At 41.2% G+C, this 15,126-nt stretch overlaps 1 protein-coding gene across 1 annotated transcript; it reads right to left on the reverse strand.

The window, feature by feature from the left end:
* Window positions 1-590: 590 nt before the first annotated feature.
* On the reverse strand, window positions 591-10,134 carry RPRM (reprimo, TP53 dependent G2 arrest mediator homolog). Its single transcript, XM_075318818.1, has 2 exons — window positions 10,059-10,134; window positions 591-2,766 (listed from the first exon to the last, which is right to left on the reverse strand). Exon 2 carries the CDS (start codon window positions 2,707-2,709, stop codon window positions 2,398-2,400), a length of 312 nt encoding a protein of 103 aa, XP_075174933.1. The 5' UTR covers window positions 2,710-2,766; window positions 10,059-10,134; the 3' UTR covers window positions 591-2,397.
* Between the last annotated feature and the right edge of the window lie 4,992 nt (window positions 10,135-15,126).

The raw sequence follows: 15,126 nt of genomic DNA on the forward strand, positions 1-15,126 counted from the left end.
AATTATATATATAATTGCATATAAATATATATATATATATATATATATATATATATATATGCAATTATATATGTTAAGTTACATTTATACATTATATCTATATATACATATATATATGTATATGTAGATTTTTTAATTAGCTTTACTCTTTATTATATATATACATATATATATATATATATATATATATATATAAAAAGTAAAAGCATATATAATGTGTATATATATATATATATATAAAAATATTTCATATATTTAAGAAAAATATATATGTGCATATATATATGTATATAGTGTAATTAGAAATTAATATATAATTATTTTTGTTTATTTTATATATATATATATATATATATATATATATATATATATATATATATATATATATATATATATATATATATATATATATATAATGTATATATGATGGATATGTATATATGCATATATGATGGATAAGTATCATTGTATATATATATATCTATAGATATTTCATTTTATATATATATATATATATATATATATAAAATGAAATATCTATAGAGATATATATATATATATACAATGATACTTATCCATCATATATGCATATATACATATCCATCATATATATATATATATATATATATACACACACACAGCAGGTAAATATATAATATAGGTATGCGCTCCAGAAAATTATTTTTTTATGATTTTTTTCATGTTTAAATCATGGGTGGAGATCTTTTTAATATATTTGCATAACTGAAAATTATATTTTTCTAAAAACTAAAAAGTTTTTTGCTACATCATTTTTTTTTATATATTTTTGATATTTTAAGTGAGGCAACAACCTTTTTTTATTTCTATATATTCATTCAGGTGATTTCACACACAGCCTTTGTTTTTTTCTTTTGCAATTTTTTTTGGGGTGAGCCAAGGCAAGAAGTAGATTTAGCAAGACGGAGAATTTTAAGTCATTCCTTTTATTATATTTCCAGTATTACTTTAAATCTACTTCTGGCTTTGGTTCCCAAAATACACAAATGAAAACCAACAAACCTGTCTCCATCACCAAAAAGAATAAACTCTGAAAAAAAATACAGTGTGTGTTTCTGTGTGACTGTGTGTGTGTGTGTCTGTGTATGCATGTATGTGTTTGTCTCTGTGTGCATGTGTGTGTCTGTGTATTTGTGCCTATGTGTTTGTGTGTCTGTCTGTGTATGTATGTGTGTGTTTCTGTCTGTGTGTGTGTCTGTGTTTGTAATTATGTGTGTCTGTGTATGTATGTGTGTGTGTCTGTGTGTTTGTGTCTGTGTGTCTGTGTATTTATGTATGTGTTTCAGTCTGTGTGTCTGTGTATGTATTTATGTGTGTCTGTGTGTGTCTCTGTGTGTTTCTGTGTATGTGTGTGTGTCTGTGTTTGTGTCTTGTGTGTCTTTGTCTATGTATGTATGTCTGTGTGTCTGTCTCTGTGTGTGTCTGTGTATGTATGTGTGTTTGTGTGTGTGTCTGTGTATGTATGTGTGTGTGTGTGTCTGTGTGTTTGTGTCTGTGTTTGTCTGTGTAGTTATGTATGTGTGTCTGTGTGTGTGTGTGTCTGTGTATGTATTTATGTGTGTCTGTGTGTGTGTGTCTCTGTGTGTTTCTGTGTATGTGTGTGTGTCTATGTATGTATGTATGTATGTGTGTTTCTCTGTGTGTGTCTGTGTATGTATGTGTGTTTGTGTGTGTGTTTGTGTGTCTGTGTCTTTGTCTGTGTATGTCTGTCTGTGTGTTTGTGTTTGTGTCTGTGATCTCACTTAAAAGAAAATTCCCTTTGATTTCAGTGCACTTGATAAGTCAAACACAACTAGGAACTTCAAGCCAAGGGCAAAGAAAATTAAAGTAAAAGTACAATATCAATTATAGAAAATGGCATATTAGAAAGATAGTAAACATTCACAGTTCCCTTTAGAAAAAGAACACAACCAAAACAAAATAAAATACAAATGTCAATGTTTACAAAAATAACCGGAATAATAAATAATGCCTTGATTTTATCAAAGATACAGTATCAAAGTTTTTTGACTTTGAAAGAAAAAAAAAAGACATCTTCCCCCTGTAATAAAAAAATATTACAATCAAAGTCTTGAAACATCCCGGGTCCTGGTTAGAAAGAACGTAAACTCCACAGGCTCTGTGACTTCTCCCATTTCTTCCTTCTCTTAAAGTGCTGTTGTATCAGTTCTTTAGCAACTTCTAAAGCCTTTGTCTATTTTTCCCCATCGCAGCCATCATCCAAAAAACAACAAAAAAAAATAATAAAACCTCCTCTTCATTCTTGGACTTCCTTCTTGCTCCATCAACAGATGGGACGGAGAAACAAAAGGCGAAACGCGTTGCTTCGGACGTCATCTATTCTCTTCCTTCCTTCGCTCAGTAAGGACCAACAATTACGGCTTCAACTTCTTTGGACGGTCTTCGTTCTTTGACCAAAAAGTTTATCATCCCTTCGGACTTGATGAGAAGATTGCACCCTAGAAAGAAAATTCCAAAGACCACGGTGAGGGAGAGAACGCACATGACTGCGATCTGAACCACCCTCATGACAAACAGGTTCTTTTCGTCCACGGCCGGCTCCGGAAAGCCATCGTCTGTAACCACCGAAGCTTGGGTGCAACATCCCAGTAGGTTGCCCAAGATGTTGCTACTGTTGGTGAGAAAAACCACAGCGTCCGTCTGATTCATGGTCCCAAAGTTATTGTACAGCGGCGAAAAGTCAAACAGGTGGTCCCGCTGCAGCAACTGGAGGAAAGGATTCAAAGAAAAGAGCCCATTAATCATCGGATTCGGCTTCTCCTCCCTCTCCTGCTGCTTCGCCAACTCCAGGAGAAAGCCTCGCAGCCTGCTCACGGTTAGGCTCTAAAGTGCCCTTTTTTTCCCCCTGCAATTTTAATCAGTTTCTTTCAGTTCACATGCAGCCAAGCAGAAAAGAAAGCTGCTGTCTTTATCTGTCTATGGTTATTATAAAGCTCCGGATCCAACCATTAACCAGAGGGAGGTGTTTGAATCCATCAGTAGAACTCTACAGGAGATGTAAGGGCACAGCACCACCTATAGGACATGCACTGCAATTACCATAAAGGTTTCCCCCCAAAAGAGTGATTGGTTTATATCCTACAATCAGCACATTAAAAAGACATTTAAGTACATTAGCAATCATTAGTAGATAAAAACTGAGTGTATATACTCATACAACACTATTAAAGAGCAACTAAACATGAAAAGTTATAAAACTTTGAAAATGACTACATTAGATGACTTGTTTTCATTCATGTAAAATAAATTGCATGTAAGTACTGTCCTTTTTTTTTCCTGTTGTCTTTATCTGCCTCCAGGTGCATTGATATCAGAATGTGCTCCATTGGAGTACGGATGATGGCAGTGATGGGTCAGGAGCCGTTTACTCCTCTGAGTGTTATGCTGCGTGCAGCTGCTATTCCCGTTCTTAGTGAGACCCAGGTGCTGAACTGATCCGTTCACTGCCACCATCTGTACTCCAAAGGAGTACATTAAGATATCAATGCAGCTGAAGGCAGGGAAATAGACTGGGAGAAAGCTGGAGTTTGGAAGCCACTTACATGCAATTTTCTTTACAATAATGAAGATAAAAGCCCTAAGAAACGATTTGCACATTTGCATAACTTTCACTGCTGGGCAAAATTAAATGTGTATAATATATATATATATATATATATATATATATATATATATATATATACACACAGTGTGTCCACCCATATCCTGTCCACCCATATCCTGTCCACCACCATTAACTTGAGAACGGCGGCAGCTATAGGCATAGAGGTGGTGTCTAGGTATAGTAAAGTAGCCATGCACTATGCAATGAAACCACCTATAGCGCCACCTGGTGGAAAACATCGGACTTAGCATCTTTAGCTCGAAAACGGAACAAGATAGAGAGAAAAAGTGAATTAAAAAATTGTAGGGCATCATCAATTCAATACGAATCAACACCTTGCATACAGAAATATTATGATTAGAACGTGTAAAACTGCACACACTGTATATATACTATATATTTTTATATATATATATATATATATATATATATATATATATATATATATATATATAAAATATAAGGTCTTGTGTGCACTCTGCATTTTTTGCCATGTTTTTGCCACACTTTTTGGTGGAGTTTGTTGCCCAAACCTCATGTCTCTACTTCTCCCAGCAAAGTCAATGAGAATTCTGAAGTGTTGGGCACACGTTGCTTCTTTTTTCCTTGCAGTTTTGGATGCAGAAAAACAGGAAGCGGCGTGTCAATTGTTTGTGCATTTTTGTTCCGCATTTATTAGCCCATCCAGCCATTAAATATACTAAAAAAATGCAAGGCACAAAAACAGAGAAAACCGCATTTGATTTTTGTTTTTTTGTTTTTGTTTTATATATATATATATATATATATGTACAGTGGGCACAGAAAGTATTCAGACTACTGTAAATATTTCACTCTTTGTGTCATTGCAGCCATTTAGTAAATTCAAAAAAGTAGATTTTTTTTCTCATTAATGTACACTCTGCAACCCATCCCCCATCTTGACAGAAAAAAACAGAAGTGTAGAAAATCTTGCAAATTTATTAAGCAATAAAAACTGAAATATCACATGGTCATAAGTATTGAGACCGTTTTCTCAGTATTGACAGCCATTTTCAGGACTCTCCAGAGATGCTCAATTGGGTTTAGGTCAGGGCTCTGGTTGGGCCGGTCAGGAATGGTCACAGAGTTGTTCTGAAGCCACTCCTTTGTTATTTTAGCCGTGTGCTTAGGGTCATTGTCTTGTTGGAAAGTGACCCTTCAGCCAAGTCTGAGGTCCAGAGGTTTTCTTCCAGGATAGCGCTGTACTTAGCCACATTCATCTTTCATTCAATTGCAACCAGTCGTCCTCTCCCTGCAGCTGAAACCCCCCCCATAGCATGATGCTGCCACCACCATGTTTCACTGTGGGGATTGTATTGTGCAGGTGATGAGCAGTGCCTGGTTTTCTCCACACATACCACTCAGAATTATCCCCAAAATGTTCTAACTTCTTCTCATCAGAACAGATAATCTTATTTCTCATAGTCTGGGAGTCCTTCATGTGTTTTTTTTGCAAACTCTATGTGGGCTTTCATATGTCTTGCACTGAAGAGAGGCTTCCGTCGGGCCACTCTGCCATAAAGGCCCGACTGGTGGAGGGCTGTAGTGATAGTTGAGTTTGTGAAACTTTCTCCCATCTCCCTACTGCATCTCTGGAGCGTGATCTTGGGGTTCTTCTTTACCTCTCTCACCAAGGCTCTTCTCCACGATTGCTCAGTTTGGCTGGACGACCAGGTCTAGGAAGAGTTCTGGTGGTCCCAAACATCTTTCAGTTAAGGATTATGGAGACCACTATGCTCTTAGGAACCTTGAATACTGCACAAATTATTTTGTAACCTTGGCCAGATCTGTGCCTTTACACAATTCTGTCTCTGAGCTCCTTGGGCAGTTCCTTTGACCTCCTGATTCTCATTTGGTGTGACATGCACTGTGAGCTGTGAGGTCTTATATAGACAGGTGTGCGCCTTTCCTAATCAAGGCCTATCAGTTTAATTAAACACAGCTGGACTCCAATGAAGGAGTAAAACCATCTGAAGGAGGATCACAAGGAAATGGACAGCATGTGACTTAAATATGAGTGTCTGACCAAAGGGTCTGAATACTTATGACCATGTGATATTCCAGTTTTTCTTGTTTAATAAATTTGCAAAAATTTCGACATTACTGGTTTTTCCTGTCAAAATGGGGGATGGGGTGCAGAGTGTACATTACTGAGAAAAGAAATTAACTTTTTTGAATTTACCAAATGGCTGCAATGAAGCAAAGAGTGAAAAATTTAAAGGGGTCTGAATACTTTCTGAACCCACTATATGGGTGGTCCAAAGGTAGGTGGACATTGAAACTGACTCAGTTGCCCTTAGCAACCAATCAGATTCCACTTTTCATTCTTCACAGACTCTTTGGAAAATGAAAGATGGAATCTGATTGGTTGCTAAGGGCAACTGAGTCACTTTCACTTTACACCATGTTTGATAACCCTATTACACATACTGTCTACCTACTTTTGGACCACCCTATTATATACAGTTAGGTCCAGAAATATTTGGACAGTGACACAATTTTCGCGAGTTGGGCTCTGCATGCCACCACATTGGATTTGAAATGAAATCTCTACAACAGAATTCAAGTGCAGATTGTAACGTTTAATTTGAAGGTTTGAACAAAAATATCTGATAGGAATTGTAGGAATTGTCACATTTCTTTACAAACACTCCACATTTTAGGAGGTCAAAAGTAATTGGACAAATAAACCAAACCCAAATAAAATATTTTTATTTTCAATATTTTGTTGTGAATCCTTTGGAGGCAATCACTGCCTTAAGTCTGGAACCCATGGACATCACCAAACGCTGGGTTTCCTCCTTCTTAATTCTTTGCCAGGCCTTTACAGCCGCAGCCTTCAGGTCTTGCTTGTTTGTGGGTCTTTCCGTCTTAAGTCTGGATTTGAGCAAGTGAAATGCATGCTCAATTGGGTTAAGATCTGGTGATTGACTTGGCCATTGCAGAATGTTCCACTTTTTTGCACTCATGAACTCCTGGGTAGCTTTGGCTGTATGCTTGGGGTCATTGTCCATCTGTACTATGAAGCGCCGTCCGATCAACTTTGCGGCATTTGGCTGAATCTGGGCTGAAAGTATATCCTGGTACACTTCAGAATTCATCCGGCTACTCTTGTCTGCTGTTATGTCATCAATAAACACAAGTGACCCAGTGCCATTGAAAGCCATGCATGCCCATGCCATCACGTTGCCTCCACCATGTTTTACAGAGGATGTGGTGTGCCTTGGATCATGTGCCGTTCCCTTTCTTCTCCAAACTTTTTTCTACCCATCATTCTGGTACAGGTTGATCTTTGTCTCATCTGTCCATAGAATACTTTTCCAGAACTGAGCTGGCTTCATGAGGTGTTTTTCAGCAAATTTAACTCTGGCCTGTCTATTTTTGGAATTGATGAATGGTTTGCATCTAGATGTGAACCCTTTGTATTTACTTTCATGGAGTCTTCTCTTTACTGTTGACTTAGAGACAGATACACCTACTTCACTGAGAGTGTTCTGGACTTCAGTTGATGTTGTGAACGGGTTCTTCTTCACCAAAGAAAGTATGCGGCGATCATCCACCACTGTTGTCATCCGTGGACGCCCAGGCCTTTTTGAGTTCCCAAGCTCACCAGTGAATTCCTTTTTTCTCAGAATGTACCCGACTGTTGATTTTGCTACTCCAAGCATGTCTGCTATCTCTCTGATGGGTTTTTTCTTTTTTTTTCAGCCTCAGGATGTTCTGCTTCACCTCAATTGAGAGTTCCTTAGACCGCATGTTGTCTGGTCACAGCAACAGCTTCCAAATGCAAAACCACACACCTGTAATCAACCCCAGACCTTTTAACTACTTCATTGATTACAGGTTAACGAGGGAGACGCCTTCAGAGTTAATTGCAGCCCTTAGAGTCCCTTGTCCAATTACTTTTGGTCCCTTGAAAAAGAGGAGGCTATGCATTACAGAGCTATGATTCCTAAACCCTTTCTCCGATTTGGATGTGAAAACTCTCATATTGCAGCTGGGAGTGTGCACTTTCAGCCCATATTATATATATAATGGTATTTCTGAACATGTTTTTGTAAACAGCTAAAATAACAAAACTTGTGTCACTGTCCAAATATTTCTGGACCTAACTGTATATATATATATATATATATATATATATAGATATATATATATATATATATATCTATATATATATATATATATATATATATATATATGTATATATAATTTTTAAAGGTAGCTTATAATATAGATGGAATTTTTATCTTCAAAAACCCAACAAAATATATATAGAGAGGGGTTGGGTTGAAGTTTCACTCTTGATTTATGGCCAAATTCTGTAATGTCTGAATTCATTGCAGACAGACTTTCACAATATTGATATAGGAGATAGTTGTTGGTGATTATAAGGTTCTATGGAGAAGAGAGAGCGAGGAGCAAGAGGCCTACACAGACATTCTGCTGCAAGTTCTGAAATGATAGTTAGGCCTCATTCAGATTTAAATTTTTTTGACGTATGAGAAAAATGTGATTCTTCACTGACATCGGAATTTGATCAGAGTTTCAACGTTTTTTTCATTGACAAGTAAAAAAAAAAAGTTTCTCCGCCTTCTCCTATCAGTTAGTGAAAATCAGACAGCACATGGATGGCACCCGAGTGTTGTCGGATTTTGTCACAGACCCACAGACTTGTATTTCTGATTTTGATCAATCACTTGGATCAATATGGGACATGTCACCGCGATTCACCCCTCTGTTACGCTCCCCGGGTCCCGGCGCCATCTGTCACTCACCGCTCCGGTTCCCGGTCCTTCTGCCCGCGGCTGCCCTCCTCACTCTCACTCTCCCTCCTCTGCGTCCTCCGTGCCTCCTGCCCACCGGTCCCGGCGTCCCCCTGTGACCAAGGACACTCTGTCTGGTCCCCCTGCATCTCCTGCACCGCTCCCTGCTCTGGTCTCCGGCACATGAGCCTCGCACATGCACATTATGGCGCACGCGCGCTCACTCACCTCTTCTTAAAGGGCCAGCGTCCCGGAAACAGGATATGGTCAATTACAGGAACAGGGTATATTAGGACTTCCTTTCCATGTGGGCGGTGCCTGATCAATGTGTTCCCATAGCTAGGTGTTCAGGTCCCTTTTGTGCCTTGCCCCCGTTTAACTCTGTCTCTTCCGCAGAACCCGTCCTGCCACCTTAATCTGGTCCTGACTGCTGATTCCCCAGGAAGTCTCACGGTGTCCGTCTGCTGAGGATCTCGCCATCTACCATCAGCCTGAACCCGTCACCGATCCCCGACTTCACCTGGTAACATCAGCCTTCACGTCTCGCTGGAACCGGACCCCGTCTGCAGTTTTTACCCGGCACCTGAATCCGGTTCCAGTAATCCATCCGGCCTCCAGTGTTCGTTGGACTCATAGACATTCCAGTACAAGATCTCTGAAGGACTCTGATTTCGTACCCCTAGTGTTCCGGCTACCGTACATCTAGGCCCTCTGGTGGGGTGATCGGACAGTCCCTGTATAGGGGTTAGCTCTGGGTTGCCTCTCTGGGGGAGTCCGGTGCATTGTCCAGTAAATCCACCTCCAGGACGTTACACACTCCAAAAAAAAAAAAAATGTGAATGGCCCCAAAGTCTATCAAAGATACAAACGCTATTCTTGAAAGACACTAATAGAACTCGTACACGAAAAACTGACCTGTGACTGAACCCTAAGGGTTCCCCATAGAACTTTATGAGCACCAACTGTCATCTCCAATCTCAGTAATGGGAAATTCTGCATTCACTGAAGACACATTTTACCCGTGAATTGAGATTTTTGAGAATGAAAGATCAGTCCAGGAGGAGAAAGAAGCGGATCTCTCTAATAAGATACATTCAATCACTTATTAATTTTTCAAGTTCTATTTATGTAAATAAATAAAAATAAAAAGAACGACAGTTCCTGTTTACTCTACAGTATATACCATGTAATCTTTCTATCTGCCGTTCTGTCTTCATGTATTTTACGCATCCTCTGCTCCCTCATCTCCATAAATCAGACGATGTTCTCAGGAGCTCATCCACCCGTCACTCAGATGTTGCGGCGCTGTCAGCATTGTCGTAAACAGATCCAGCAGCGAGGGAGCTGGGGATGAGTGTGCATAATGAAAGCTAAAAAGCAAAAAAAGCAATGCAAAGCAATCAAGTGCTCCTAATTTATATGCTGCAGACCCCCTCACTTCCAGAAATCAGAACGACTACTAATATTATTATTATGGTGGCCGTCCTTGGGTCCTTTCTTAAGAAATAAAGGGTTAAATACTTTGTCTCGGAACTATAACATTTTTAAATATATAGATCAAAAAGCATAAAAATCAGAGTAAAAAAAAAAAGTAATACTCGTCTCACCTGTAGGGGATATTGCAGGGAGTAAGCCGAGCTCCTCAGCCGCCCTGTGAGCGGGTCACGGACCGTAATAGGGAAGGATTCTTGGAGCGATTTTACCACCGGATTTCTAGAACAGCTTTGTTCTGGCAGAAGCTCAAAGACCGCAGAAGTCTTTCCATGATACGGCTGAACTAATAGCTCCGAGCTGATCTGTTGCTGTGATGCCCCGTGGTCCCAGGGCAATAGCGCGCCATCATATCGTCCCCATGGAACAGCCGATGATTGCCTTCCCTGATACAAGATTCACTTATTCATGTTTGTTGTATCCTTTCAATGACAGATTTTTTTTTTTCCATTATGGATAAACAGACTTAAAGCGCACCAATCACCAGGATTTTCCTATATAACCTAAAGCCAGTGCTATACTGGCACTATCAGGCTGATTCTATATAGAGCCTTTAGTGGTCAGCTTGGGTGTATAGGTTTTGAAATCCAAAAAAGTAAAGTTTGTAAAATCAGCAGCTTGTTGAGTGACAGCAGCTGAGGAGCAGATAATAGCAGTGGGGGTATTCATAGTTATCCCCTCCCCCTGTTATTTATACTAATTCTATTAGAGAATCGATTTACTTTGTGACTAAAAGGACCTGTGCTGATGTCATACTCATGTGACCAGAAGGGGTGGGTCCTCAGCCAACAGAAAAATGTTACTTCCTGGTATCAGCTATGTTGGCTGTGGCCCCACCTCTTCTGGTCACATGGGTATGACATCAGTACAGGTCGGTCCTTTTAGTCACAAAGTAAATCAATTCTATAATAGAATTAGCATAAATAACAGGGGGAGGAGGGATAACTATGAATACCCACCCCAGATATCAGATGATCGGCAGCTGCTGTCACTCAAGAAGCTGCTGATTTTGCAAACTTTACTTTTTTAGATTTCAAAAAACCTAAACGTCTGAGCTAACCACTAAAAGTATGTATAGAATCAGCCTGATAGTGCCAGTATAGCACTGGCTTTAGGTTATATACAAAAATACTGGTGATTGTTGCTCTTTAAAGGGAACCTGTCATCAGAAATTTAGCTTGATACCTGAAAGTTTCCCCCTCTGCAGCTCCTGGGCTGCATTCCAGCAGGTTCCTGTACTTTTTGTGGCCCCTTTTAAACCAAATTAAATACTTTATAAACTTGTACCTTTTGCTATGTAAATTTTGTAAATCGTCCATGGGGGCGGGCTCTCTGGTGACCGTTGCTGTTCCTGCAGCACATTGACGCCGTCCCCCCACGCTCCATTTCATCCATCAGGACTCCGCCCACTGCGCCCGAGGTGCCGCCCACGCCAGGATCGCTGGTGACGTGTGTCACAAGCACGAGATTATGGGCGGCACTGTGATTGCATCGCAAGTGCCCGCCCATAATCTCGTGGACGCGCTTTCCCCTCTTCCTCCAGCGTTCTGCGCAAGCGCTCGCCGGCCAAATGACCCGACGTCACCTCCTTCCCATCTTACCCTGCAGCAGGGCAAGATGGGAAAGAGGTGACATCGGGTCATCTGGCCAGCAAGCGCTTGCGCAGAACGCTGGAGGAAGAGGGGAAAGTGCGGTAACGAGGTTATGGGCGGCACTTGCTGATGACACTCACAGCGCCGCCCATAACCTCCTGCCTGCGCAAAACGTCACCAGCGGTCACACGTGCACACAGTGCACAGTCCCGCTACAGTCGCACAGCGCATGCGCGGGACCACGGGCGCCCAGGGACGGAGTCCTGAGATATGAAATTTAGCGTTGGGGGGCGGCGTAAATCTGCTGGAGGAACAGCAACGGTCAGCAGAGTGCCCGCCCCCATGGACGATTTACAAAATTTACATAGCAAAAGGTACAAGTTTATAAAGTATTTAATTTGGTTTAAAAGGGGCCACAAAAAGTACAGGAACCTTCCTAGAATGCAGCCCACGAGCTGCAGAGGGGGAAACTTTTAGGTTTGAAGCTAAGTTTCTGATGACAGGTTCCCTTTAATACAGTGTAAAAAATGTAAAGGAAATACAAAGTGTAAAAAAACCCTGTTCCCCAATGAGGTTTGCTTTTAGAAACAAACACTGCTTTACTTACCCTCTCAGGTCTAGAGCGGAAACTCCGCCGCTGCTCTTAAGTGTCTGTTATTGTAAGCAGCGCTGACATCACATCAGCTGCGCTGCAGCCAATCAGCAGCTCTGAGCGGCTTTTGCTGTCATGTTGGGCAGCATAGCTCAGCTCAGTGACTGGCTGCAGTGTTGGAAGTGGTCGATTCGCTCCCCCTAATACTATACAGTGTTTCCCCTAATGTGCAGTACTGTGATATAATTGTGCTTCATGTTAAATGTATATTAGTTCGGCTGCCGTCGATGTAGCAGTCGGAGCAGCGCAGTAACCGACGCCATCTAGTGGCCGATATGTTGTGGTATTTTTTTGAAAGCTAGGTTTATTGCTAGTGTGCATTTTGGAGTCTAATGTAAGATAGAAGATGTATAATATGTGTTGACTCAATGAGCTGTGTCAGGCGGGAGGCACAGTTTGGAGAGTCATAGAAAGCATAATGTATCGAGTGTAACATGTTTTATATAAGGTCTTTTATTACAGGAGCTATTGTAATGTGTATTATGTGAAGTATAAGGATAATAAGAAGAATGTTTTAAGTAGCAATGATAGAAAAACCGGGCACAGCTCATCCAGGCAGTGATATGCTGTTAAATCATGCCTCATACCTGAAGGGCCAGGTGCACGTCCCAGAATGATGTAGACCATATCTAAGATCTGGAGGAAGATAGAAGCAGGCGGCACTCGTCGGCATCCAAATAGCGGTATTTTATTTTTATATTATTTCATGTGGAAAAAGGGTACAAGTGGTGGGGGATGATGAGGGGGAGCTTACAATGCCGGACAACGGCGAGCCGTTTCGCACTCCTTGTGCTTCAACAGGTCCTGTGATCACAGGACCCGTTGAAGCACAAGGAGTGCGGAACGGCTCACCGTTGTGAGCTCCCCCTCACCATCCCCCACCACTTGTACCCTTTTTCCGCATGAAATAATATAAAAATAAAATACCGCTATTTGGATGCCGACAAGTACCATAAAAATGTTTTAGATAAGGTTTAGTGCAACGTAGGGATAAGTGTGCAGGAGGGGAAGTCAGTGGTAGATAGTGTGTAGGATCAGCAGACTAGGAATTGCTACAGTGGTATCCTAGGAAACAGAACACAGTGGGTGGAGTAAAGAGGGAGTTGGTGAGGCAGACAGGCCAGAGGGGTCAGTTCAGTTTAGTTTAGCGAAGATGCAGTAGTGTTCTGCACAGGAGGTCCTGGGATCACGAGCTCTGGATCAGGGTTTGCCCAGGACTCTGGAAGTATCCTCCATTGTGTCTTAAGGGCACAGCAGTGAGAGACAGGGACTATAGATATAATAATAATAATAATATTTTTATTCATTTATATAGCGCTATTAATTCCACAGCACTTTACATACATCAGCAATACTGTCCCCATTGGGGCTCATAATCTAGAGTCCCTATCTGTATGTCTTTGGAGTATGGGAGGAAACCGGAGGAAACCCACGCAAACACGGGGAGAACATACAAACTCCTTGCAGATGGTGTCCTTGGAGGGATTTGAACCCAGGACCTCAGCGCTGCAAGACTGCAGTGCTAACCACTGAGCCACCACAAGACTGCAGTGCTAACCACTGAGCCAACACAAGACTGCAGTGCTAACCACCGAGCCATCGTGCCGCCCGCTCGCCTGCTGGAGGAATGTTATCTAGGACAAGAACTGGACAGAAAAGTGGCATGTCTGTCCTAGGAAGGTTTTTGGGAATGTGTTTATTAAGACGATTGAGAGAGTTTATTGTGAAGATGTCTCTTACAAAGAACGAATGCTGAATAAAGAAGTTAAAGTTTGAGTTATAGAGAAAATGTTTTTCTGTGATGTGTTGCCCAAGTACGATGTCTATGACGGTGACCAGCAATGGGGTGGCGGACGAGCCTTAGAAGGCGCAAATAAGTGTCGCACCCCCCAGCCGGGGCAGAACACATACACAACACCCATTTGATGAAGCAGAGGGGGCCTCTGCCGGCCATCACCTGGCTCTCCTCGTCAGCAGCATTGTCAGCTTTGCAGACAATAACAAACACCGAGCTTGATGGTTACACGCCCCTGAAAATACACTTCGAGGTTACAGCTTACAACTAGGGGTGAGCGGACCTGTGGAAGTTCACGTTCTCCGGACTTTAGTTAAAAAGTTTCGGTTTGAGACCCGTACGTTACCTAGACTCCGAACCCCATATAAGTCAATGGGGACCCGAACTTTGGTGCTGTAAAATGGTCATTGGAAAGGCTTGGGAGCTGCAAATGGAAGATAAGAGCAGGATAATTACCATGCAAACAAATGTGGAAAGGGTATAAATACCAAAAAATGATGTTGGGTCCCCCTTATTTTTGATAATCATCGCAGGTAAAACAGACAGCTGCGGGCTGAAGCCCGCAGCTGTTTGCCTTATCTTGGCTGGTTATCAAAAATAGATGGGATCCCTTGTAGTTTTTTTTTTAATTATGTATTTAAATAATTAAAAAAAACTACATGAGGTCCCCCTTAGTTTTGATAATTTGGCAAGGTAAAGCAGACAGCTGGGGGCTGGTATTATCAGGCTTTCTGATTGCCCTGGTTTGGTGGCAATCATGGTAATATTTTTTTGGGGGTTGATGTCAGCTGTGTATTGACAGCTGGCATGAAGCCCAGTGGTTAGTAATGGAGAGGTATCTATCAGACACCCCCATTACTAACCTGGCAAGTGTACAGTTAAAAAGCAAACAGTCAGTGGGAAGAAAAAGGTTTTTTTGACTAAAGACTCCTCCACACCCCCTTATTCACCAATTTATTAATGAAAAATAAATCCTCAAAGTTCTGATGAAATCCAAAGGGTAATGTCCCACGATGCCCATCGATTCCTATGGAACCTCGTTCTGGGAATGTTCTCAGCTCTATAATTCACTGCCTGTTAGTGGCAACCAAAAGTTTTGCACGCTCGTGAGAAATTCCGTACCTGCCGATGACTGAATTTGCACA

The sequence above is a fragment of the Anomaloglossus baeobatrachus genome, chromosome 7 (genome assembly GCF_048569485.1).
Source record: "Anomaloglossus baeobatrachus isolate aAnoBae1 chromosome 7, aAnoBae1.hap1, whole genome shotgun sequence".
In the NCBI taxonomy this organism is placed as follows: Eukaryota; Metazoa; Chordata; class Amphibia; order Anura; family Aromobatidae; genus Anomaloglossus; species Anomaloglossus baeobatrachus.